This window comes from Pholcus phalangioides, unplaced genomic scaffold (assembly GCF_987345545.1).
Source record: "Pholcus phalangioides strain wild (caught in Gottingen) unplaced genomic scaffold, Ppha-v1.0 ptg000010l_1, whole genome shotgun sequence".
Taxonomy (NCBI): domain Eukaryota; kingdom Metazoa; phylum Arthropoda; class Arachnida; order Araneae; family Pholcidae; genus Pholcus; species Pholcus phalangioides.
In genome coordinates, this window is record NW_028301603.1 from 31,582,491 (window position 1) to 31,609,736 (window position 27,246).

Consider the following 27,246-nt stretch of genomic DNA (forward strand, 5'->3'; position numbering starts at 1 on the left):
CACTTTCAATATCTTCTGATCAAATTTAAAGCAAATCGATTCTCGATCTCAGACACTTATCTCTTCTGATTCCCTATTCATACTTTAGTTTTCCTGGTAAAATGATTTTTTCTCTCCCTGATGGTCCACCACTCTGATCTGTCGTAATTTAACTGCCACATATTTTCACACCTGAATATGGGAGTTATGTCAGTTTTGTTTTGGAAAAACTTAACAGTGTGCTTATGTGTGTACCCAGCATCTTATGTGTTTTGTGTTCAGTAGGTGGTGCCATCTATCTAGCGCTGCAACTAGATACTTTCTCAAATAGGGCAAGCACACATTTTGGCACACCCATGTAATGTAGAAGAAGTGGTTATAAAGGGTGAATTTTTGGTGCCTCCTCTAGCTCAGAGCCCAGAACGCTAGACCCGCCTGTCGCCCCACCCTCCCAGTTGCGGCCCTGCATCTACCCTCCAAACTGGTAATGCATGCATTTGAAGTTTAATGTATACATATTCGTGTTGTAGGTCTGTGTGATCACAGCAGCAACCAGAAGGTTTTTTCAAAGGAATAGCCAACTGAAAATTTGGAAACCTTAGAAAATCAAATTTTTAGCTGATTACCATTGCGCAATCATAGGTTCCAAACCTGGATTTTCACCAAAAGAGAAATTTGGAGGTGGGATATAAGGGGGCTTATTCCCTTTCCCCCACCCTCCGAAGATCAAAAATTAAAAATATTTTTGTAGAGAATTAAAATTCTGTTAATTAAAAATTGTTTTTGAGTGACCCAAACTTTCTGTGAAGAATTAGATCCTTGTGCCCCTCCAAAAGCAGATTTTGCATACACACCCGTGATGCAAAAGGATGACTACCACATAGCAGCAAGATGACAAAACTGTGGATATTCAAAGTAGAGGGGGGTTTTACTGATTTTTTTTTTTCACCATATCGGGAAAGTTTCACAGTTTGAACAGGCGTTCCAATCCTTTATTATTTAAAAAAAGTGTGCATTTGCAACATTGTAGAAACACGGCTAATTTATGCTGTATAGACGCTGTCTTTGAATGCTGGCAGATAGCCACAAAAGTAACGTAATTTCTGGTATGTAACCGGAAGGAAGAAAATCCGCAGGGGAATAAAAACTCCAAAAAATTTGACAATTACAAGGACCCTCATTAAGGGAAGCAACTAGATATCCCTTCTTCAACAACCCGCATGTATATCAATACAGTATACAAAGTAGTAAAACCACTTTTTCAAGGTCGCACAATCATGATACATGGTGAGAAGAAAAAGTTTTTCTCTCACTTTTTCTTCTTAGAACTAGGAAAGAATTCGTCCTAAAGGATGCTTGAACAAAATTTTTATGCATCCTTTTTCGAAATTCCGGGTTATAGCGCGTCAATGGCATCTCTGATAACTAATGTTCCAATTTCAAAACACTGTAAAATAACAACCACTGGTCAGAATGACCTCTGAATGAATATTCTTGAAGCAATATAATTTTGTATGGCGAATGGGAAAAAATATATTAAAATGTAAAATAGAACATGGTTCGTACTTTTCCAACAAAAAAAATTCAAGGACTATTCAAGCACTTTTCAAGGTAAAACTTAAAAATTCAAGTCCTTCTTTTTACAAACGCATATTTTTCACATGAATAGCCGCATATTTAATTTTGATTAAACTTTCAGAGATTACATTTCTACCTACTTTATTTCACATCATCCATAATGAATAAAGGAGGCCACATACACATATATATCATACAAAACATATGACACATTGAATAACACAGTTCGTGCCTGTCAATTTCCTCATTGAAACGTAGTTTAGTCTCGTTTCTTTTAAAGACTAAAAAAAAGAACTCTTCTAAAGATAGAAAAAGATTAAACTATTTCTTTCATTAATTCTGAATTTATTTATTTTGTTAATGCTGAAAAAAATTCCTTTCATTACTTTTGGAATAATTGCTTTCATCAATTCTGGATTTGTTTCTTTCATTAATGCTGAAATTCTTTCTTTTGCTAATGCTGAAATTCTTTCTTTCGCTAATGCTGAAATTCTTTCTTTCGCTAATGCTGAAATTCTTTCTTTCGCTAATGCTGAAATTCTTTCATTAATGCTGAATTCTTTTATTGATTCTAAAATTATTTCATTAATTCTGGAATTTCGACTCCCGGTAGAGGCAGAGATGAGTTTTTTCCTTCCTTAAAAAAATTAACATCTCAAGTAATAAATATCTTCACAACATCCAGTCTTCTGTAATTCTTGAATTCTGGAATTATTTCTTTATTAATTCTGGAATTACTTCATTAATTTTGGAATTATCTCTTTTATCAATGCTGACATTGTCTTTCATTAATTCTGGAACAATCTCATTAATTTTGGAATTATCTTTCATTAGTTCTGGAATTATCTCTTTCATTAATTTCGGAATTATCTCTCATTAATTTTGAAATCATATCATCAATACTGAAATTATTTCTTTCATTTATTGTTTTAAACTACTTCAAACTACTATGGATGACATTAGAAAATAACGGAGATACGCCGCCATTCAACGCGTCACGTGATCTTCCAAGGAATGATGTAGACTACTAACATCATACCAGTACCAGTACTAGAGGGTGCGGGGGAGGGGGGGGGCAACTGCCCCGGGTGGCAATTTTTAGGTGAACACCATTATAAAAATATCGAATTCCGAATTGATGGGGGCGACAAGACAATACAAAAATCCTAGTTATGGCCCTGCATCATACTCCCTCCAGTAATATAAGCTCAAGCTTTCACCCATTGAAGCACAGCTTGCATTTGGCGGCATTTTTGTCTGGCACACTCAGCAACCAATCTTGATAGAAGGGATTTTTCAGCCACAAGTAATTAAAAGTACACACACTTGTTACTCATTTTTTGTTTTCTTTCTTTAAAGAACCTTGTACAAGCGCTTCACATCACTCCTAAATAAATATCTTGTTGACAGCATGGGCGGAGATACGGGGGGGGGGGGCGGCGTGAAAGGTGAAGTTGACTGATATAATGTATATATGCATATGTGAATTGACATCATCATCATTGTGCCCCCCCCCAGACTTCCAGGTCAATCTCCGCCTATGGTTGACAGTAATCAGAGGAAGCTTCGCTCACTTACGGCCTGAAAGGCTGAAATTATTTCAGCAAAAATTATGAAACTTTTTTTTCTAAGATATTGATTTCTCAAGTCCTCCAGAAAAAATACCTAGTACAAAAGTTTAATGACTTCCAACGACTCCAAATACATCTACATACGATCACAGGATACATGCTACCATAAAGCCAGGTTTTCCTAGAAGTGGGTTGTTGCAATACCTTCTAGAGTAGAAGTCCTTCTACTCTAGAAGGAGGTATTGGTTGTTGGGGGTCAGAGCGTGCCGACAGAGCCGAAGAAAAAAAACAATGATCGGAGGTTCACTTTGAACTCTAGCTTTTATTCCATAAAAGTTGCAAGGAAAAAAAACAAGATCATTTACGATCATAAAAAAAAATAAATAAATAAAACGGCCGACAAATAACAACCAGCAATCTCAGGGAGAAAAAAAACAATCCCGACATACACACGGAAAAAAATCAGCCTACAGTATAAAGCAGAGCTCCCGTGAGGGTGAGAGCACACTGCCGGCGATTTACATATTGCGTCAGGCCGAGCGGTTCCACGTGCACAGAGAATAAAAAGGGAAAAAACATTCCAACATAGGTTTTTGGCGGCGCATGAACCAAACTAGATCATTTCGTGTCGACAGAAACGTGTTACATAATCACACTACGCATTTGTATATTCCTACCGTGGCGCATCAGCTCACAGCCCTGGCATCAGCTACTCTGTCATCTGCATGCCCCGGTTTAAAGGGAAGCATCGAGCTCGATGAAGGGAAGTGAAAGAAAACAAGAATGAAGAGAAGATTGGTAAAATGAGTGGCGCACAACGCATTTGACTCTTCCAGAAGCAGTCGGCCAATCACGCTTGACGTAAAACACCGCTGTGAGGCTTGTTGCGCTCTCTAACCTCTGTTCGTTCTAACTTGGATCCTGATGTAAATAAAAGCATGTGTGCGATGCCCGAAATGATTGGTTGAAGAAAATTTCACCTTTTCTTTCTGTGCAACACCGCCAAAAATATAGTTATTTGTCATTTGCTCCTGATACCATAAAATACCTCATAATTTTTATTTTTTTAAAGTATTTATTCCATATTATTTCAAAGTTATCTGGAAGACGGGAAAAAATATTTTTTAAAGATCGGTCAAAGCGTTTTTGCTGCTATGTCTTCAGGGTGGGTGTTGACAGGATACGCCTTTCTCACTCAAACATTACCATCCCCTTTTTAAACGGAAGCTTCATTTTATTATTATTACTCCTATTCGCAAACAGATTTGATATACACTTGTATACGCTTCTTCAAGGGGTCTTGCAAGAAAAAGAGCTTTCTTCTTTATCATTTGATGACATAAATGATACATGTGTGTCTATCTTGTTCGGCGCAGAGCCATTTGAAAATTCATATCTTTGCAGCTGCTCTGGACTCCCATAAACAAAGTTGCTTCTAACAAGATTTTTTTCTCACCCACATGCTTTGACGTACACTGGATACGGGTGCGGGATCACTTATTGTTCGTGGTGAATATATGCATTTCAAAAGAATTCACACTTCTGCTTGAGCAGCTTGTTGGAAGGAAGTAATATTTTTTCGTCGAAGGCGGCAAGCCGAAAAAGTCTGAGGATTATCACGAAGATATGAAGGTGAAGTTTTGAAAATCTGGTTCGAAAGAGTAATGCTCATTTTTGATTCAGTTAGTCTCATTATGGCAGACACTATAGATCCCGTGAGAAAGCTTGGCCTGGGGGCCCATTAGAGATCCCAGTCCAGGGACTCCTGCTGCTGGATGTTGGGGTCATGGCTCGCAATCTACGGACCGATAAAAAACCGAAATTGTCTTGACAAAAAAGCAGGATATCAACATGAAGTAAAGAAACAAAATAATGTGGATGACTCTCTCGTCAAATTGGAACTGCTACAGCCTGTGGGTTATTATGAAATATTTAATTATACAGACCCGCAAGAAAAGTAAAAAGCGGCAACACAACGGTAAGTTGTTCATAATTTGTTTCGCGTTACAATTGGTAGCATATCCGGCCCAGGAAAATCATACGGCGTAAATTAGCTCAGAAATAAAATCGCAAAATTCTGAAGAAAAAAAGTAATAATAAATAATGAGGATTTTTTTTTCTATCTGCCATAAAATAATAAACAACTCTCACAAGCTTTTGTAACGACCATGGCCCCACATCCTGCCGCGGCGGGCCCTCAGACCAACCTTACAACAGCCCTTTATATAGTAAACTTTTAGCGTAAAAAAATAAAAAAATTACAAGAATTGTTGCAGGCAATGTCCAGACTGGAGCCCTGTCATCCCAACTCTTGAGGAGTGTGCCATGATAACGACAGAATACCTTATCGAATTTTTTTTTTTTGGAGATATATACCTCTTTCTATTTTAATTAGTGTTATCAACAGTTTTTATTTCAACAAAATTTGGAAAGCAGTGAAAAAAAATTTTCCAGGAAAATTGTTCGTAACAAATTTACAATCTCACGTTTGGGGAAAAACGCACGTGTTCGGAACACGTAATGAAGAAGCGGGTGAAATTACAACCAATAGAGATAAAGAAGATAGGGAGTGATATCAAAAATTGGTACAGCGGTTTATTTACATCAGGACCCAAGTTAGAGCGAACAGAGTATAGGAAAACAGTCAAACTTGTTTTCTTATTATTGGTGAGTGGACGGCGTGTCACGCTGGGCGATTCACTTTGCAAGCGGCACAGAAAACCTGCTCCTACGAAAACCAGGCTTAAGAATAATGGGAAAAAATGCGCTTTAAATCCAATCATCCAGGGTTATTGGCTGCTAAGGCTTTTTCCCTGTGCTTTGCACTTTTTTAAGTACGTCACTTATGGAGTAAAAAAAAGTGGCAAAAACTATTTCGGAGAACACAAATTTTTCAAGGACTTTCACAGAATTCTTTAAAAAATTTTCTTTTTCAAGGACTCTTATGGATTTTCAAGGACTTTCAAGGCCTTGAAAATGAACTTTTGTTTTTCAAGGACTTTTTAAGGTTTTCAAGGACCGTACGAACCATGTAGAAGATGCTGTACTCATCCAACACATGGGAAATAGGCTCACAGAATGGAAACAATAGCCAGGCAGGGTGAAATGTTAACTTAATTTACATCTCACCATTTGATAATTTACCGAAACCACAAAAATGAAGTCATTTAAGCTAGCAACTACAACTTGCACAAGAAATTTTAAATATGTTGTCCACCGTGTTCTGGCTATGAGGTGGAAGCGTAAAAATGCTTCAACAACAGATCAGAGTATGTAATGATGTGGATGTACTTTCAATTCAACAAAGTTTGCAATCCGACCACTGCACATATTTTGTGGTATCCCCAAAGCAAAAAGTTGCAAGGGTTAAGGGTTATAGTAGTGTTCAAATGTCATGTCATCCTGTAAGTGTCAAAATGGCTTTTCAGCAGCTGTTTTGCTGGTGTTACAACTTTTATGCATCTTGATAAAAGTTGTGCTATCCACCAGGGCTAAACAAATTTTTTTTAAAAATTAGGTGCCAGCCAAATTTCCCATGAGCGAACCATGTTTTTCCTTCAAGAAAAGCAGTCCTATTAATGGGGTTTCTTTTACTTTTCTGGGACTTTATAACTAATTCCCATATTGGAAGATACATTACGAAATGCATATAAAATTTTAGGTGCCAAAACTGATTTTCTAGTCACCGTGGTAACCTGGTGCCTGGAATTTGTCCATCCCTTCTATCCACACACAGATGCTGTTAAGTGCCGAAATGCTGTGGTTGCACAAGGTATTTTGGGGGTCGCTGGCAAAGTACAGCATCATCTACTTGTACATTTATAAAGTACTTTTTTTTTCTTTCACCAAAGAAAATTCTATTGCTTCAGGAGTATCCATGCAAATTTTCAAGTCATTCTGACCAGTGGTCCTTATTGCATAGGCTTTCAATATATAGCTGAGTATTTTTCACAAATAATTTACTACTGTACAATAGAACCTTCATTAATTGGGGGTAATAGTGAAAGTATGAAAAAAAACTATTGAATATTGAACCTGGTGGTGATATACTGTATGAAATGTGCTGCTTCTTATGAAAAGAAAATGAAAATGTCTGTGAAGCAATGTAACTACTAGTATACTGGTCTTTGTCCTTTAAGGGCAGCTGGTGTCTTTTTGAATTATATGACCACCTGCCCTTAGCGTGACAGAAGTCACTACTGTAGCTGCTTCTTTGTGAAGGAAAAGAAACAGAAGCCTGTGAGATAATACACCACCACCATATATTTGGATGTATTATGCAATCCTCATTCATGAATTTGCTTAAGATAGAGCATCAGAATGTAACCTAAAAGTTAGAAAATGTGGTAAGAATGAAAAATTCCGATACTGTTTATAACTTTAAGTAACTAAGCTTCTTTTTATGTGAAAATATATATATTCAGGCCACTTTTATGAGATGTTTTGAAAAAACCAATTATACCATCTTACACCATTTATAGATATACCATCAGAATGTACCCCAAGAATAGAAAATGTGGTAAGAATGAAATATTTCGGCTAATAAATAAGCCAATATGATATTTTTCAAGGGATAAAAATTATATTTTGGCCAGAAATGATATACAACATTGTTGAATCTATTGTTCCACCACTTTGGTTTCCTCCTCCCCAAAATACCAGTCTTTTCCCCTGCAAAATAAATTTCTGGTTCTGGCCCTGGTATTCTTTATATATATATATGTTACAGTAAATGTGATAAATCAGATATTATGCATATTTACCAAGTGTCTTGGTAAGTTTGATAAATTTATCCCTTTTACTGACAAATTAAATACCGCTAATAACTGAACGTATACCTGGTTAAGTTGATAAATACTTGAAATTTATCGCTTGCATCAGTGATTATGCATAATACCTTAATGAAATTGATGAACTTGATAAATATGAAAAAAATTCCAAATGAGTTTAGTATGTGTGATAAATATAGTCAGGCCCCGATATAATGATAAATTTTAAGATCGTACCTTGATATAATGGCATAATACATGTATGAATTATCGAGTATAGTATGGCTCACATAGTAATGATTAATCATGTTTACCGACAGTGTAACGAGTGGGTATTATGCAAAATCACCGGAAAAAATTATTAGTTTAGGGAAGTTTATCAAATTTACCAACGACGCTCTCTTGGGTGGTATGTATAATTGCTGGTAAAAATGATAAATTTAGGGAAATTATCAAACTTGCCAAAATGCTCAGCAATTATGAATAATAATTGGTCGTTATGTATAATAACCACACACATTTACTGTAACACATATATTTTATGAACTTGATAGGTTCCTCACCCATTCAAAAATTCAAATAATGTTTGTATGACTTTAGGCATATATCCAAGTAGTGATATGGGAGATCTTCTATGAATATAAATGATGCTCACAACAAAAAATGCGTTTCACTTTCATTTTTCTATTTACTTCAGCAACTTGAAAAGAAGGTAAGTTAATTTGCACTTTCTTTTCTTTGTTTTTCTTTCTTTTCTTTTCTTATAAGATCAATGTTTTTCAAATGTTTTACGTCATAGAGCACTGATGTACACCTAGCCCTTTATATAAAGCCTAAATACACTAAGAATCATTTATGTCTTTTTCCCAGTCCTTTTGCCCAGTTCTGGAAGCAATGTATTAAATTTACTTCATATCTTGATGCCTTTAGACTTGGAAAAAAAAACATAGTATTGAAAACAGCTAATTTGTACATGATAGAAAAAATTAAAGTGCTGAAATATAAATGTTAAGGGAAAATATTTTACTTCTTACCAGTGCAGATGGAAGACCAATAACCGATGGCACACTAAAGTGGTGCAATCGAGGAGGTGGGTGGTGGTAATGATGCTGATGAATATGGTGATGGTGAACATGATTAGCTTCACTGTAAAACGTTAAAGGAAAAAAATTAATATTTGTTGACTGAAAAAAAATGTCATGAGCATGTATTAACTTAAAATTACTCACCTTGTACTGGCAGAGACCAGAGCCTCAGCCTGCATCGTGATGGGGTCTGCCTCAGCAGCAGTGGCACAAGCAACTGGTTGGCTAGGAATGACTTGGGGCAAGGGATGGGGTGGAACAGCATTCACAGAAGGTATAGTAGACAAACTGGCAGCAGTGACTGGGTTGGTGGCGGGAGTAGCTGTAGGCACTAAAAGTGGCTGCATTATATGTGTAGGATGCTGCACAGATGGACCAGCAGTGGCAGTCGCTGTGGCACTGAGACCAGGTGCTGCTTCAGGACAAAGATAAAAAGTGGGATTTGGTGTATGAGGCTGTGTTTCCATATACTGCTGTAGAGCTAAGGCCTCTTGTTGTCTAAAATGAAATTGAAAATGGAGAGGGGAATTATCATCGATAAAACTTACATCATGATAATATACACGTATCATGTCATAATCGCATTAACTTGGTTTCAAATCTCTTATCCAGTATACAGAGTGGTCAAAAAGGTCATGGACAAATTTGAAGGTTACGCCAGGCATGATGAGCAAGTTATTTTCAGATAAAAACGTGCAGTGCCTGCAATTTTTTTTATCATTTTTTTGCTAATTCTTTCACAGACATTGCAAGACATTTGTTGTAGCAGACAACAAGATCTTTGAATACCTGATGTGCCATGGTCAAAATTAATACTTGTATACATCTTGTAACTAAATTTTTTTGCATCTAATAAGCCTGTGTTATACATGTCATGGATCATTTGATCATTTTTGTTGCACCACAGTCATTTTCTGCACACGAGGGCTAATTAGACCAGGACCTACAATTTATTGCCGATTCCGAACGGGAGGCTTGTTTTTTATACTCATTGAGAGGTTGGAGCACTAACCCCTCATTGGAAGACTCCCTGCGGTAGTCGTGAGGCATTCCTTTCTTTTTTATCTCTTCTGGTACTCATATCTTATCAGTGTTTGTCAACATGGATTGAAATTCAATTTTTCTCCTGCAAATTTAACTGAGGAGTGAAAATATTCTTTCAAATTATAGGTAATTCGTTTTAAATAGAGTTATTTTTCACTGGTAAAAAAATACCCCTTAAAATTTTGAAGAGTGAAATTACTCTTAAAAAAACTATATTTTTGAATAACACTGCTGTATGTTATTGAGATTTTCGGCAATATATGCCAAGAGCAGCCTTATTATTGTATGTCTGACCAAAATTTGGTTTAAGACCATCCCATAGGATCGATGAATATTTATCTCTCTACAAACTCAAAATTTCTTATAACTGATTCTTTTTTTCTCCTTCAATAAGTCAACTTATAAGTGGGAGGTGACAAGCAGAACATCATAATCAAACACATTTAAACAAATTTATTTTGCTTGGGAATATCCCAAAGGTATCTGCTATTGAAATGTTCAGAGATGACTAAGTAGAAAGTTGCACGGATAGAATGATGACTTTTGAACACAAATTTCCTTCAAGGATGTGCTATGCATAATGAGTCATCTCCTCCTATTCCAATAGATGATGACTAATGAATATCCATAAGCAATGCTACTGCAATATCACCAGTGGCGTACCCGGGGGGGGGGGGGGAGCAAGGCAGTGAATGCTCCCCCAATCCAAATTCTGCCAATTTTGGCACCTATCTTCCTGAAAATGGCTAACGAATTCTTCAAAAATAGCGGCAAGTATGGGGGGGGGGGCAATTTGTGTTCAATTAATATCATCCTGATTTACATGTACAACATTGCGGTAGCATTGGGATTTCTGGCACTGGCTTGACAACTTTCTTCCCTCGTAGAGAAAGAAGAATGAAGAAAGAGGAAGAAATACTGTATTTACATCTTCCCTCTCTCTCTTATAGATTTTCGCAGTGCATACCCCTTTCCCATAATTCTTTGCGATTTTTCGCTATTGTGGAGTGAAGGAAACAGTTGCCAGGTTCGTCAAATTGGGCTTGTTTGAAAAAGGTTAGGCGAAAAATTGTTTTGGCTTTGGTGGATAGCGGTTTTTCCAATGGTGTTCATCACAATTTTCTCTTTTATTTTTTAATTTTCCGTATAGAAGGGGCCATTGTGTTGCCGTTGAGGACAAGGTGCTGCCCTTTTGAGGGCATGCAGAAAACTGAAGGTCATATAGATCTGCGCGCATTTCCCACGCATGTGCAGTGATGGTAACTCATGGGAAAAATTGGCCAAATTGTCCAAGTGGGAAATTTCTTGGCATTTGTGGGAAAATTTTGCTGCCCATAGTTGGGCAACCTCTTCTTGTTGTGGAATCATGTCCAATTGTTGGATTTTTTCCACGGCGTCTACATGAGGTGGGCTTGCTTCTTGGATCTTGTCGGCCAGCTCTGCCATTTTGTCAAGGGTTAGGATGGCAGCAAGTATAGATCGGATATATTTGGGCAGTTGTTGCAGAAAGAGTTCTGTGAATAGTTCGTCTGAAACACTGTGAGATTCCGCTCTTCGTTTTGATTCATGGAGAATGTCAGACGGTTTCCGATCTCCTAATGGCTCACACGCGAGAAGTTTTCTAAGCTGTGTAGTTGAGGATTCACTGCAATGTGTGACTAGTTTGTACTTTCGTTTTTCGTATGGCTCCCAAGTTGGCAGGTTCACAAGAATGTCTTGTATTAGAGAGGCGTTGTTGGGAGGTAGATTTGCAACAACATGGTTGTATTTTGTTTTCCGATTCCATTATCAGTTTTGGAGTGGCCAACTCGAACATGCTTTCACACATTATGAACCATAACGAAACATCAAGTGCGTTGAACGGCAGTATAACTATGGCACTCACCTCTGCTATGGTAGTTTCTTTTGCATGACGTCCAGTGTCGCCAATCTTTAGTTGATCCATGAAATGATTTTGTTTATATATTTACACTTTATTTACAATATATAATATTTACATAATACAAACAAGGAATGTTGGAAGAGAAAAATGTGGCCTGTGCACGGAGATAAACAGACATGTGTGGGCGTGGATGAGTAGTACAGGGGTGAGAAGTGACAAAGTCCATTTCGGAACAGCTTTGGAGCAGCAAATTGAGGATTCGGAGCAGTTTTGGAGCAGCAAAATATAGGATTCGGAGCAGATATTTATAAATTGGAGAAGCAAAATTAACAACAATATTTTCATTAACCCTCACTCCTTTTCAAAATAAAACAACTGCACTGTCTTTTGTTATGAAACATCTTTTGATCAATTTTTGGTGTTTTGGGATTTTGACACCTTGTTTGAAAAAGCAGCTGTCATAAAATTTTTCTCACCAGTCTATTTAAGATGATTTTTGCTTACTGAGGGCGATTTGCTGTCTGGAACAGCAGCCCTTCAAATGAGCTGAAGATTTATATAGATATTATAAATTATTTTCTACATCAAGTTTTCAATTTTTTATACTCAGAAAGAAATTGTTGCAAAATGGGAGAGAATTTCGGAAGAATCAATGCGATGGTTGGCGATTCAGCACTCATTATTTGGTGAGATTGGCGATCTGACACTCGTTATTTGGTGAGATTGGCGATCTTACTCGTTATTTGGCGATTTAACGCTCATTATTCGGCAACATTGACAATTTAACGCTTGTTATTCGGCAAAGTTTCTAAATTAGCAATCGCAATTCGGCGACATGCTCTTTTTACTCTCGGAATGAAAATTTTTGTTCACGAAACATCAGGATTTGACGCAATGACGATAGACTACAATGAATGAATGAACGCCAGAACTTTGCCACTGGACTTATCCCGTTGCAGAGATCTCTTCCAGCCCAGCTTCGTGGCAGAGTCTGGAACAAACGACGATCGACTACAGTAATTTCTGCTGCTTCCAGTGGTGACTTTTTTCCTGAAAACGGAAACGGACTCGCATTTGCGCTTTGAAGCCGAAAGAACATTGCAAACCATCTTCAGTTGCATGATCACGGATATTATTGGGGTTTCGCGATGGAAAGCATGATGATGGGCCGGTAGTTTAAATACGGCGATAGTTGAAGTACAGTGGAACAAAACACGCTCTTTTCGGAAAGTATCGTTGCGCGACAAGCAGAAACAAAAATTTTTTGACGTCTTTTCCGAAATTCTGGGCATACTGAAGCAAAATTCGCTATTTGGTGCAGAAAAATACGAAAATACCCTATTGGAGCAGGATGGCGCAGGATGTTAATTTTGGTGCAATTGGCGCAGAGTTCCCACCCCTGGTAGTACAACATCAACAACAAACATGCAGAGCCTGATGGCTTTGACTCCAGATTTTTGTTGTGTTGCCACTAGCAGAAATAGAATAATGAGTATATAAGATAGGAGATACCACAGCGCCATCATGCAGGTTACACTACCTATAAAATGGGGCAATTGTTTAAAATAGAAAAGATACAAACCGTTGCATCATCATAGTGTGTTGATATAGTCTTCTGCGATGGACTTCCTGCATCCTTTGTTGTGCCTGAAAATAAAAAAGGAGTACAGAAATTTGAACAAAATTGGGGGGGAAGAAAAGAAAAATAGAATTAACATGATTCAAATAATCATCATAAATATGCATCAATGATGCTGAATTTTTTTTCGAATTTCATGCCTTCACTCAGATCAGGGATGGGCAACGTTTCCTGGTCTGACATCCAGAGCCTTGATTAATACTGACAATCCCAGAAAATGTGAAGATTAAAAGCTTACACTAAAAATGGTTTAAATTAATCACATGCCCCAAAGCAAAGTATGCCGAAAACTTTGACGCATGTTGCAGAACAGTCAGTGCTGCTGCAGAACAATCTGGAATAACTTCAAGGAAAGTGTTGAAAACACTGTTATGGGAATTCTGACAGCAGAACATTTCCAGTCAGCTGAGGGTTCATTGCAGAACAATGCAAAACATTCTGCTTTGGGGATCACAAGCACATTTATCTGATAATACATCTTTTTGATACATACCCAGCTTTTCAATCTCATGCCCTCATTTTATACTTGTCAACCAAACTTTGTTGGGTGTAAATGACACACACTTTCTCTCCCTCCGACTCCTACAGAAGATGATTGACTTCTGATCAGTGACTTCTCATGCAAAATGACACCAGAGATTCCTTGGACTCATATCCCATGGGTGATTTTAATATATTCCCATTCTTTTAATTCATGCTGATGATTTTCCCCTACTGATACCGCATTTCTACTGTTTCTTAAAGTAACTTGCTACAAAAAATATAATTTTTTTTTCCTGGACAGCCTCAGGTGACCCTTTAAGCAGTATTAGCAAGATATCTTGTCTCCTTAAAGACACCTTATTTTAGCATTGACACACCCAGATATTTTGTAAGTTGATTTCTCAATGGAACACTTTTTCCCTATACTTTGCATCTGCTGAAAATGAGAAGAAAGCCTACTTCATTAAAAAGATATGAGATTTTGAAAGGGGGTTTAGTGTTTTCTGTTCAGCTGCTTAAGGAGTTAAAAGAGGCTTAAATTGATAGAGGTCTGGTTGATCCAGTTTCCAACAATGAGGGTACGCCAGTACGACTTCCAATTTGTTGAAATGGTTTAGCATAGTATGCATGAAATTGGCATCAGAACAGTGGTCTTCATTCACAACCACAAACTATTATTCACACAGTACTATAACCATGCAAAGGTTTTTAACAGCTGGCTTATGCAAAGATATATTTTGGAAAGAGAAGGAAAAGAAACAGTCGGAAAGTGAAAGGACATGGGTTCGTTTTCCTGCAGGAGAAGTTTAATGCACTTTCTTTCTTTCAAAAATATATCTTTGCATCAGCCAGCTGTTAAAAACCTTTGTATAGACAATGGAGAGTGACATCATCCTCGGATAAGTCACCATCTGGTGGCATTGTCAGCAATTGTGAGCTTTGGCCTAGGTCAAGTCAAACCGTCCATGTATGGTCCCTTTCAATGCACACAAGCTCCAAGGAAAGATTGAGAGATTCGTTGCCTCTGTAGTCTAGTGGTCTAGGACATTCACTCAGAAAATGAAAGGATGTAAGTTCGATTCCCTGCAGGGCAGTTGAATTTTTTCTCTTTCCAAAATATATCTCTTCGCATCAGCCAGCTATTAAAAACCTTTGTATGGATAGTGGAGTGACATCATCCTTGGATAATATAACCATACATGAAAATTTCTCTACCTTAGAATACATTTGAGTATTTTTGAGTATAAATAACAAAGTTTTATGCGCTGTTCTTCATACCGAGTGTCACAAGTTGCCCTGACCTAGGTTGTGAAATTTATTTTTGACAAAAAATTTGCAGCACGTGCATGAATAAAATCTTATGAAAGACAAACATCAGTTCAATACACTATAAAAAATTGTAATTTTAAAAAAAACTTACATGCCATATTCTCTGGTGTGTGGGATTCATTCGTACTAAGGCCGGCGGTGCATGCGCATGCATAGCAGCAGCAGCTTCATGGGCAGATGGTGCAGACACTGCCACCGCTGACCCATAAATATGCCCCATAGTAGGAGGCTGATTTGGAGGGTGGGCAGTCGTGGCACTGTGGACACCATTACTCACATAGCTGAAATGCGGCGCAGAAGGCCCTGAAAGATACAAAACATAAATTTTAAAATGCCACACAATAACTCAAAACTATGAACAACTCGCGCAATCGTTGTTTGCTTGCACTTTCAATGAAAAATTATGAGGGTAGAGAGTACCTCCATTTTTCATTCATTTACTCATCGCATGATCTTTACATTTCATAATTTTATGATACTCTGGTCATTTTCTGCACACAAGGACCTAAAGTATAATAGTATAATTCCAAACTGCAATGTTTGACATTTTTCTCCCTCTTCTACGCTCACCCATGTGTCTTCAACAGATTGGCGCTTCGATAATACAGTGATATCTCACTTGTGTGTCGGTGCAAAGGAACAAAAAAAAGATGCATAAGTGAGAGATGTGAGTAAATGAATAACAATATTATGCTATATCTTTGACCAGAAGTGCAGAAATTCATTTACGAGTGAGAGGGTACATAAGTCAGTGATCACTGTACATGTATATCATGGCTTATTTGCTGACTACACTAGCTTAATATTTTATACCGCCCCTCAACAGTCCCTTTTCACGAGAGCCAAAGGGAAACGTTTCAGGAAAAAAACTGACGAAAATTCTGTGAAATCGAAATATCAAATACAGTCTGCACGGTGCAAAATGTCAAAGGCCCCTTTTACTAGCCCCTCGGGCGGGAGGAGAGCACCATCAGTAACTCCTGATGCCATTTCTGCTGTACTACTGTGACATTAAAAGTGCCGAAGAAGACTGAGCAGGCATTGAACTTGCGACTGTTGTTGAACATTCTTTAGTGTTATCAGTGAGTGTGTCTTACCTACCTTGACTACCAGTCTTAAATAATCTTTTCATTAACATATTTTGTCACCATTAGTGAATACTGCAACTATGTCTTGTGATCAAATTCACTGATTTTAAAAATCAGATGAATTCATCGAAATTTGTAAATCATTTGATTTACAAAAAAATCAATTAAAGCTGTTTTAGATTAAGACTTGAAAGTGAAGATTTTTATGTTTTGACTTTGCACGTATGTCAGAAGCTGTAAATATATTCTTACATTTATATCTTGGTATGAATCTATGATATACATACAACTACTTGACCGTATATGCACCCTGTACACATTTTTTTGCGGAACTTCTAACAAATCGGTACATGCCTAAATGTGTTGTATGTGGGTATGTGCATGCATGGGCCTAGCATATTTATGTTGTCAGAAAAAATTGTGCTTGTTTGTTGATATACATACAGCAATACCCTGACTAGGGCAAATTCGGAGTGACACTATTTTCTGTGAAAAAATTATTGGTCCTTGAATTCAACCATAGTTTGTGTAAATATTTCACATACACTGGTGAAATAAATTAAGAGAATTTGCATATTTTATCAAATTTCATGAAAAGAACTGAACTGAATGTAAAACCACTGCTTCTAGACAAAAATGCAAATCTTGTACGTCAAATACATAAGTAGAGAAACAGGCTTTATAAGCACACGTAAGTTAAGACGCATTTCGTTTGCTAGCACACCTCTGCGAATTTTTTGGTGTTATTTTGCAGCGATCGGTTAATTTCAAATTGTAACAGTAAAAATGAGTAACCCCCAACGTTTAGAAGATGGAATGAGGAGGCGAATTGTGGGGAGGCTAGAAGCAGGCCAATCCAGATTTGTAGAGAGTTCAATTTAACGCTCAGCGTTGTGTGTAACTTATGGAAACAGTTCCAGGACACGGGATCCATCGAGAGAAAGCCTGGGCAAAGGTCGTCCAAGAGCCACGACAGCCAGAGAAGATTGCCATTTGTCGATTATAGTGAGGCGTAACAGGAGTGCTACAGCTTCTCAGCTCTTTCGTGACTTTTATGCAGCCACAACAACCTGTGTATCAAGGGTGACTGTTTCCAAAAGACTTCATGAGAGAGGGTTGTTTGCAAGAAGACCTGCTGTTTGCGTCCCGCTCACTTCTACGGACAGGAGAATCCGTTTATCATGGTGCAGAGAGCATAGAGATTGGAGTATGGATCAATGGGCGACCGTTCTCTTCAGTGATGAGTCCCGGTTCAGCCTAAGCACAGATTCCCGCCGTACATTCATATGGAGGGAACCAGGGACTCGCTACCTACCCTCCAATGTCCGTGAAATCTACCATTATGGCGGAGGAGGTTTAGTGGTCTGGGCAGGCATCATGTTGGATGGCCACACACCTCTCCATATCTTTGAAAGAGGCACTGTGACTGGTGTGAGGTATAGGGATGAGGTCTTGAAGCCCTATGTTCACCTTTTCAGGGGTGCAGTTGGCCCTGAGTTCATTTTAACGGACGATAACGCGAGGCCACATAGAGCTCTTCTGCTCGACGATTTTCTAGAGAGTGAGGATATTCGCCGGATGGATTGGCCAGCCAGATCTCCAGACCTTAACACTATAGAGCATGTCTGGGACGCTCTGGGGAGGGCAATTGCAACTCGCAACCCCCCTCGAGGAACCATCCAGGGAATGAAAACAGCATTGCTGAACGAGTGGGACCAATTGCCACAGGAAATGATAAACTGCCTTATTTCAAGTATGAAATCACACTGCGAGACCTGTATATCTGTAAGAGGGGACCATACCCCCTATTAACCCATCTATTAACCTATTTTTTTGTTTGTTCTGCAACCGCTGTTTCATACCTTCCGACTCCAACGAGTGTTACGCACGATCATGCGTGTGTATATTACAATTATTGAATGGTTATTTGTTTTGTATTGTATGAATGTATGTACATATCAAATTTCATTAAAATCGGTACAGTAGTTCTAGAGATAATCGACCAAGTCTGCAAATTCTCTTAATTTCTTACACCAGTGTATTTGTCCAAAAATAAAAAATTGTCATATTGCTGTGAAGAAATTAGGCATGGAATGAGAAATGCATAGTCCCATCAGATATAATGTCTAATGGCAACCTATAAACATAAGTCTGACATAAAGATTTCATGAAGCCTTCATGACGATTATTATGTGATTTATAACCTGTGATTTACAATTGTGATTTATTTACATGAATCACCATTTTTTGATTACAAATTTTATACTTGTTTACTGGCGAGGTGCATAATGGCACCTGCCAATGTATGTAATATATCTTTCTCAAGATCAATAAATGGTTAGGTTTCCCCGAGTCCCCAGGGACAATGTGCTTATATCACTGAGTGTGACAGAGCCTGGGTGTCTCTCGGTTCCTATCACTATCACTATCAGCAATATAACACTTTTATTTTTATAATATCACATATACCTACAATTTCCACAGATTTTTTTAAACAAAAAGCGAGTACCTTTTCAAATTTTTGGTCCAAATTATATGTATTTGAATGCAAAACTGCACACATATTTACACAAATTCAACTGACCCACTTATAGTCAGTCCCACCCATAACTTCAGGATATTGCTGTATACTTATTAAGTATATATATAAACACACATATATATATACAGGGTGATTATAAAAAAACTATCCCGACATATGGGCCCCTAACTATCATACCATTCACAGAAACTGAATGAAATTTTGGCATAAGGTATTTTGAGGTATGCGCTCAAGAATGATATGGAAAACAACAGTGTCACTCAAACAGTTACGGTTACAGTGAGAAAATTTCGAAAATAGCAAATGGCAACACCAAGTTTTTTGTATTGGAATGCGATCTCCATACTGAAAAACACTAAATAGCGTTGGAATGGCACCTGTAGCACGAAAATCCCTGGAGCTAGGCAAGGAAAGAGTAAAAAGGACTTTGCCGTGCACCAGAGCATTAATGTTTGTTTCATTCGTCACACCGTTTCTTCGGCTGAGATCCCAGCCTGATTAGTCCTCCACAAAACAAGAAGAAGAAACCAAGAAATGTAAATTTCGGGTTCTACGTAAGACACAGTCATGACTGACGTCGTCACGCTAGGTGAAAGAAAAGGCACTGCGAAATGCGAGCCACGTATGTTGCTTTCTGCCATTCCGAACAAGATGCTGCTTTCAGGGAAAGAACATGGGGAAATCGTGAAATCGTAAAGATTTATTACCGGAATGGACAAAATGCTGCAGAGACATTGCGTGTTTACCGCAGAAACCATGGATTACGGCGAGGCCTGTGCATTGTCAAAGCTGTACGGGACTTGATTCATAAATTTGAAGAAACTGGTTGCACATGCGATCGACCTCGGTCTGGACGACCTTCCGTTCCCGTGGAAGCTGTTGCAGAAGTTCATCAGATGATAAGCACAGTTCGTCCCGCAAGTGCACGCGGTGTTTCACGTGTTCTGAATCTGCCGAATTCAACTGTCCACAAGATTCTGCGCTCTGTTCTAAACATGTTTCAGTATCGATTCCAGCGTGTCCAGATGTTGGAAGCGGGAGACTATCAATTACGGCTGGATTTTGCGAATCAATGATGAAGACAGCAGCTGGCCTTTACGCATTCTGTGGACAGATGAGGCGCATTTCTCATTAACTCGTAACATGAATTCGAAAAATTGTGTGCACTGGGCAGACAATAATCCACATGATGTACTTGCACGTCCATTGCACGAGGAAAAAGTGACTGTGTGGTGTGATATAACGAGTACGTTTATCCTCGGCCCTTACTTTTTTGAAGAGGTTACTGCCAGTGATCTGCAAACATGTACAGTAACGAGTGCTCGCTATCGGGACATGTTAACTCGTTATGTGATTCCCGCATTGCAACGGCAAAATGCTCTATCTGAAGTTGTGTGGATGCAAGATGGCGCTTCTCCACATGTAGGGTCTTCAGTCAAACGTGTCTTAAGTCAACAGTTTGGTGACAGAGTTATCTCCCGTCATTTCCCGTTTCCGTGGCCACCAAGGTCTCCTGATCTCACACCAATGGGTTTCTGGCTGTGGGGATATCTGAAATCCAAAGTGTATCAGTTTCGTCCGCAAACTGCATCTGATTTGAAAGATGCCATCAGAACTGCGATTCAAGAGATTCCTATTGCCATGGTACATGCTGCAGTGCTATCCACCATCTGCCGCATGCAAAGTGTCATCGTGTGTGAAAGAGGTCATGTGGAAAATTTGTGAAACACAATAAAATGCTTTATTTTATGCTGCTTCTCTGTCCTTATTGGTTGTCCTCACTTTTAGCCTATCTACCGCCGGTGATTTTCATGCTACAGTTGCTGTTCGAACGCTATTTAGGGTTTTTCACAATGGAGATCACATTCCAATACAAAAAACTTGGTGTTGCCATCTGATATTTTCGAAATTTTCTCACTGTAACCGTAACTGTTAGAGTGACACTGTTGTTTTCCATATCATTCTTGAGCGCATGCCTCAAAATACCTTATGCCAAAATTTCATTCAGTTTCTGTGAATGGTATGATAGTTAGGGGCCCATATGTCGGGATAGTTTTTTTATAATCACCCCGTGTATATATATGTATACACACACACTTATAAGCATACAGCAATATCCTAAAGTTATAGGTATATATACAAAAAAAATTTTGTTGATTTAAATAAAATAAAACACACAACTACAAATTCAAAAAGGTCATTATGAAAATTTAAGTGAATTACACTTACAATGATCATTAAAAATGTAATATATAAAAGTAATTAATTAAAAAAAAGTATTTTGAGGTCACCTGAGTACAAATGAGAATGCACACAGTGGGATCCCTGAGTGTGGGCACTAACACAATTGCTGTAAGAGAGGCAGGGCTCATGACCTGGTGCAGAAGGCTGTAAAAATGACAGAATATTTGAAGAATGTTCATAGATCAAGTACAAAATACAAAAATTAGAAGAGAAATACATGGTGGTTCTAAATTCATAAGACAAACTTCAAAAAGTGGTATGACACCAAAGTAAGTATTTTTGTCATTGAATATGTGGTTGGACAGCAATAGCAAAGGCATTAGAGGTACCTTAAGAGAGAAGATTTCTGACATATATACTGTGATATGTGCTATAAACCATTCAAGGGATTCTAGCAGCATAATGAAGTAGGCCGGTTTTTGTAATGAAATATAGAACTCAAACATTACATTTCTAATCTAATGGATTGGATATGGCGAACCCATTACACAGCACCTGTCTCCCACAGTCTCCTCTCTCTCAATATTTTTTTGTGGGTCCATCTCTTGCGCACTGTATAAGTGATTTCTATTGAAAACTTCAGGGACATCATCGCCAAAGTTAGTGACATAAATGATCAACCAATGTGTTTCATTTAGTGTTTGCACCTCAACCTTTCATATTCAATCACATAGTCCATGATGCAAAAGACTTGTTTAAGTGTGTTTTATCACCTTTTGCCCCATGTTTGTTTCATGAACTCTGAATCACTCTGTAGATGAATTTTGACACCACACATTTATAACGTTATAATCTTTCCCTGCCCACTACAGAGGTCATCTTATTACTGTACCAAACATCTGATTCCACCTGGAGCTACTTATTAGGTGCAGTATGCCTTTATAAATCCTAGCACCAAGGAAAGGTAAAATTCAAACTATTCTCACAACACTACCCTTTTTGCTTAGCTTCTCTACCAGCTTTAATAGTTTCTGCACATGAACCAATTAATAGATCAAATTTGCTGAGCTGCAATCCATCTGTTATCCATAAAAAATTATTTTGTGAAATGTTTTGAAAAATATTTGTTAGTTTTTATTCCCCATCTTTCAGAGAAAAAAAAACTGCAGACAATACACACTTCAAACATTCATGTGGTTTATTTAATTCATAATCTACTGGATTATAGACAGGAAATTAAGGTAGATATCAGTTATGAAATTAAAAGAACAAAAACCAGAAAATTAAAATACACAAACCAGAGTACGGAGACATCCATCGGGCCCATCATGATATGGAGCATGTTGGGGATGCCCATGGAAACGGCAGCTGGACAACTGATGCACAAAAGGAACACAATGAGGCGGCTGCCGATTTGTCTCCATAAAAGTTTCCCAGGAAGAGCTCGACGGTGCAGTAGAAACTTGGTTCATGACATCACACCTGTTGAGTGCACGTATAATTACCCATAAATAACGATCAGATTTGAAGAGTAATTAATCATAATACATTAAACTCCACTAACTAAAAACATTTTTTTTGTCCCTGAAGAAAACCCTCATTACGAAAATAACCTACTCACCGAGCAGAACCACTACCAGAAGTGACAGTCGAGGCAGTTCGAGGTGCCATCGCTGTAGATGCCACAGGGGCATCATCATCAGACTGCGTCAGATCAACTAGAATAGGCCTACTGACTTTTGTGCTCTGGTTTCTTCCATTGTTTGTGCTGGTCCTCGGCACAGAATTACCAGCTTGCTGTAGGCTAGCGCTTGGCTTTACTGATCTGTGATACACAAAAAGCACATGGCAGAGAAAAAACTAATGATAATGAACAAAAATATAAAACAAGATCATTCTGACGAAATTGGTCCATAATTGTATATCCAGCAGTTTGCCATTTATTTCTTATAATTTTTTTTTATTAATTTTTCATCCAATTTCATGAGAATGACCTACCCACACAGAAGTACCCATATACAGTCAGCTTTTGATATCCGCAGATTTCATATCAACTCTTTTCGTATTTGCAACCTCCTTCCCAGTTTTCTGGAAACACTAATGTAGTGCCAATTTTCATATAGGGAACACAATATAAATTACACATGTTAAATAAACTTTTAAAAATCTCTCTGGAACGTTTTCCTAGTGCTTAAGTTCTTTATATGCCCTCCAACTATACTAACATTCAGTTGCTTGATCGGATGTTATGCAAACATAATGAAAGAAATGTCTCGAAGTCATGGATGAATTTCACCAATGCACTACACTTTAACCACGGGATATTGTCTGTACTGTCCAATCAGTAGAGTTCTGATCTAAGAGTTTTATGGTAATCTTGTTAGATATGGGCTACCATCTTTCTAGCTACAAACTCTTGTGATTTTTAGAATTTTATACTAACATCAAACCAGTCTTAAAAACTAGCATTTTGTTGAAATGAATTTAAAAAAGCTTTAAATCCTTAAAAACAAATTTATTAATAATAACACATACAAGAAAAGAAATATATAAAATGAAAAACCCATATAAAACAAAAAAAGCAATGATACGTTGATCGTCAATTGGTGCCAATCAATAATCATGCCAAATAGTCTTTGTACGAAGACAATATCCCCTGCGGTTAAGGTTTAGTCACTAACACCATTAGTATCATTGCTAGAGCTGTGGAAGCTAGGAAGATGGGAACAGTCATCTTATGTTGAAAAAACTTCGGCCACAATGTTTACCCAAAGACTTTTAATATTCGCTGTCTCCCAGTTTTCTGAAAACATTGTTGTAGTGCTGATACTCGTATCGGAACAAAACATAAATTGTACATGTTAAATAAAACATTTTAAAAACTCTTCTGAAAGTTTTTCTAGTGCTTAAGTCCTCTATATGCCTTCCAACTCCACAAGCATTCAGCTGCTTGATTAGATGCTATGTGAACATTTATGGCTCTCTATACAAACTACTCAATGATGATTGTGTAGGCAATCAAAGAATATACAAATGCAGGAAACGTCTCAAAGTCATGAATGAATTTCACTGATGTCATTAGTGTCATTGCTACAGCTGTGGAAGCTAGAAAAAGGGACTACCGTATATACTCGTGTATAAGCCGACCTCCCCACTTCAGAACCACCACAACCACAATAAATTGAAAACCTGTGTATAAGCCGACCCCCAAAAAATCCGTGCATTTCAGAGAAAAAAAAAATCTTATATTTTCACGCAAAATGAATAGCTTATGGAAATTTACAATAGAAAATGATTCAAACATTTAATCCGTTTCTTCTGAGTCTCGAATCTCATCGTAATCCATCAGATCATCATAGAGGGTGCGGCATCTTCGTTTTTATCCTCATATGGGCTGTCATCGCCATTGTCACTTTCAAAGAGGATATCATCTTCAGTTCCGTCCATCGTATTGCTGATGCAACACTTTTTGAAGGATCGGATGATAATTTCGGTGGAAACAGAATTCCACGCTCCCCATCCATTCAATCCACAAATCCCTCAAATAGTCTTTGAGAGGCTTGTTGATGCTAACATCTAAAGGCTGTACAATCAACGTTAGCCACCACCAACCAATGATATTTTAGATTTCTTTGCCTCTGCTTTGGCATCATCAGTTCTGTGGGGTTTGAACATATCCCATATCAATAATGCCGGTTTCTTGAACACTGCTACGAAAATAACTACTGATTGCGGAGGTAGATATTTTCTCATCAAAAACTGACCCGAGTATAAGCCGACCCCCCCCCCTCACTTGGGGAACGAATTTCTCCACAAAAAAAACTCGGCTTATACACGAGTATATACGGTAGTTATCTCATGTTGGAAGAACTTCTGACCACAATGTGTGCCCGAAAACTCACCCAATTCTACCAGGATTGTCAAATCCCCCCCCCCCCCAGGCTGGGTTTTTTGGAGAAAATTGTTTGTTTTCGAAGAAAATGTGTTGCTTTCAGGTTAAAATTTTATTTCAAGGTTAGTTTATGTATTCCAAAAATTGCTGCATAGTGCAGTGTTTAGAATATGTATATTTTAAAGTATTTTTGAAAGATTGTTTTGAGAGCAAAAATGTGATAAATAATTTCTTGGAATCACATAGTTTTTACACAAACACACACAAAATTCTTCTACCTTTTTTTATGTAAGCATTTAGGTACAAGATTCACATATTAAAATGTCACAAGAAACAGCAAACAGAAAATATAACGATGAACTTGAATATGTGCTATATATATTATACCTGATATGTAATATGTGATAAACATATCCGAAAAATTATTGCTTATTTTTAATACACAATAATTTTTCACACACACATAAATCCTTGTATAAATAAATTGAAGCCTCTGTGAAGAAGTAAACCAATGTATGTGAACAATTTTCATTCAAAAAATATTTACATGTTTGTATTACTTTTTTATAAGTTTGATACAGTTACATCAGACTTCCATAACTGAAATATCAAGAGACAAAAATAACATTAGCTCATAACGAAAAGAAAAATAACTTTGTGAGATTTTTTAATTGAACATTGGTAATGAATGTCTTCAAGTGAAACAGAACAAAAAGTGCAGTTTTTTTCTGAAAATAAGACCTAACTAGAAAATAAGCCTTAGCTTGATTTTTCAACATGCTCATAATATAAGCCCGACACCGAAAACTGGCCTGTTAAAATCATCAGCCAGATGAAGGCATTCTGTAGGTCTGTTGCTATATATGACAGGTTGTCTTGTATAAAGCAATATTAATATACAATAATGTTATTGACATTTGTATTTAATGATAATTCAAGTTATTTCTGTAGTTTTAAGTTCCCAAAAATGGCTAATTTGGACAAGTGGAAACAACTCCAGAGTAATGAATCCTCAGAATGACCACTATCTCCAGCTCTTAACCATATCATTTATTAATTATTACTGCTCTTTTAAAAATATTTCAGAATTTAATTTAATGAAGCAGAGATATTCTTCAACAGTGAGGAATTCAAGAAAAAGAGAAGCATGTGACTAACTCCTGAAAGTTTGGGTTTGATTTAAAAAATAAATAAAAAACTGTATGGTTCTGGTTACATAGCTAAAGGTTTTATTTTTGACGGATCAGGACAATTTTGGATACATTTTCTGCAGGGTTTGAAAAATTATGAGAAAAAAAATTCAGGCACCATCTTGATTTCTCAGAATATTCATTATCCAAAAATTCATTTAGTTTACCACAAACAATCTTCTTGCTGCAGTTATGCATACAACTCAAGGTTCAGATACAATTATACAAGAGTGGGCGTGTTTTTATGTGAACAATCACTCCCTTGTTGTTTGATCAGTTATATTAATCAAATACATAGTTCAACATTGCGCCAAAAATGTATATTCAGACATAATGTAAGATGTACACATAAAGGATGCACATACATTTTTAAATTAGACATTTTGAGGTTGTGGAAATAGGAAATTCAATTTTCCCCATTTTGCCTGAAAAGCCCACCCCGGCTGGGTTTTTACAACCCTGACATCTACGGAGTCAACCAAAGAGGTTATGAAAGATATTGTCATGTTGGTGAAGCAGGTGGATGGAGAAGGGTTCAATGATGTAGATATAGAGGAATTTGAAAATTAATTAATTAATTAACAGCAATTCAGAAATCGACAGGAATGGGATGAATCAAGCTGATTGCTCCTGAAACCAGGGTTGGATTTCTTCCGGGCTTGGGAAGAAAATGAAAATAAAATCCTTTCAAAGTAAATAATATATATACACTGCATTTCATTTTACATGCAAATGATAAATGTAAGCTTCAATATAAGGTCAGCACAGGCAGTGGCGATATTGAAAATAGCATCCTTTATGTTGTATCTCTCCCAAAATTGGTAACAGACATTGCATCATCAGATGAAAGCAAGCCTTGAATGAATGAATGAACGCCAGAACTTTGCCACTGGACTTATCCCGTTGCCGAGATCTCTTCCAGCCCAGCTTCGTGGCAGAGTCTGGAACAGAGCAAGCCTTCAATAAAAGTTTTTCTGTAACGTCACTTCAC

The 27,246-nt window shown here is 37.5% G+C and overlaps 1 protein-coding gene across 1 annotated transcript in view; it reads right to left on the minus strand.

Moving 5' to 3' along the window:
* Positions 1-27,246, minus strand: part of LOC149081276 (uncharacterized) — a 66,579-nt gene that overhangs the window by 13,584 nt on the left and 25,749 nt on the right. Inside the window, exons 4-10 of the mRNA XM_089238111.1 lie at positions 22,795-22,998; positions 22,472-22,655; positions 21,281-21,377; positions 15,451-15,662; positions 13,491-13,555; positions 9,127-9,480; positions 8,932-9,043 (exon numbers count right to left, since the gene is read on the minus strand). Coding sequence (XP_089094237.1) covers positions 8,932-9,043; positions 9,127-9,480; positions 13,491-13,555; positions 15,451-15,662; positions 21,281-21,377; positions 22,472-22,655; positions 22,795-22,998 — 1,228 coding nt within the window. The remainder of the gene's footprint in view (positions 1-8,931; positions 9,044-9,126; positions 9,481-13,490; positions 13,556-15,450; positions 15,663-21,280; positions 21,378-22,471; positions 22,656-22,794; positions 22,999-27,246) is intronic.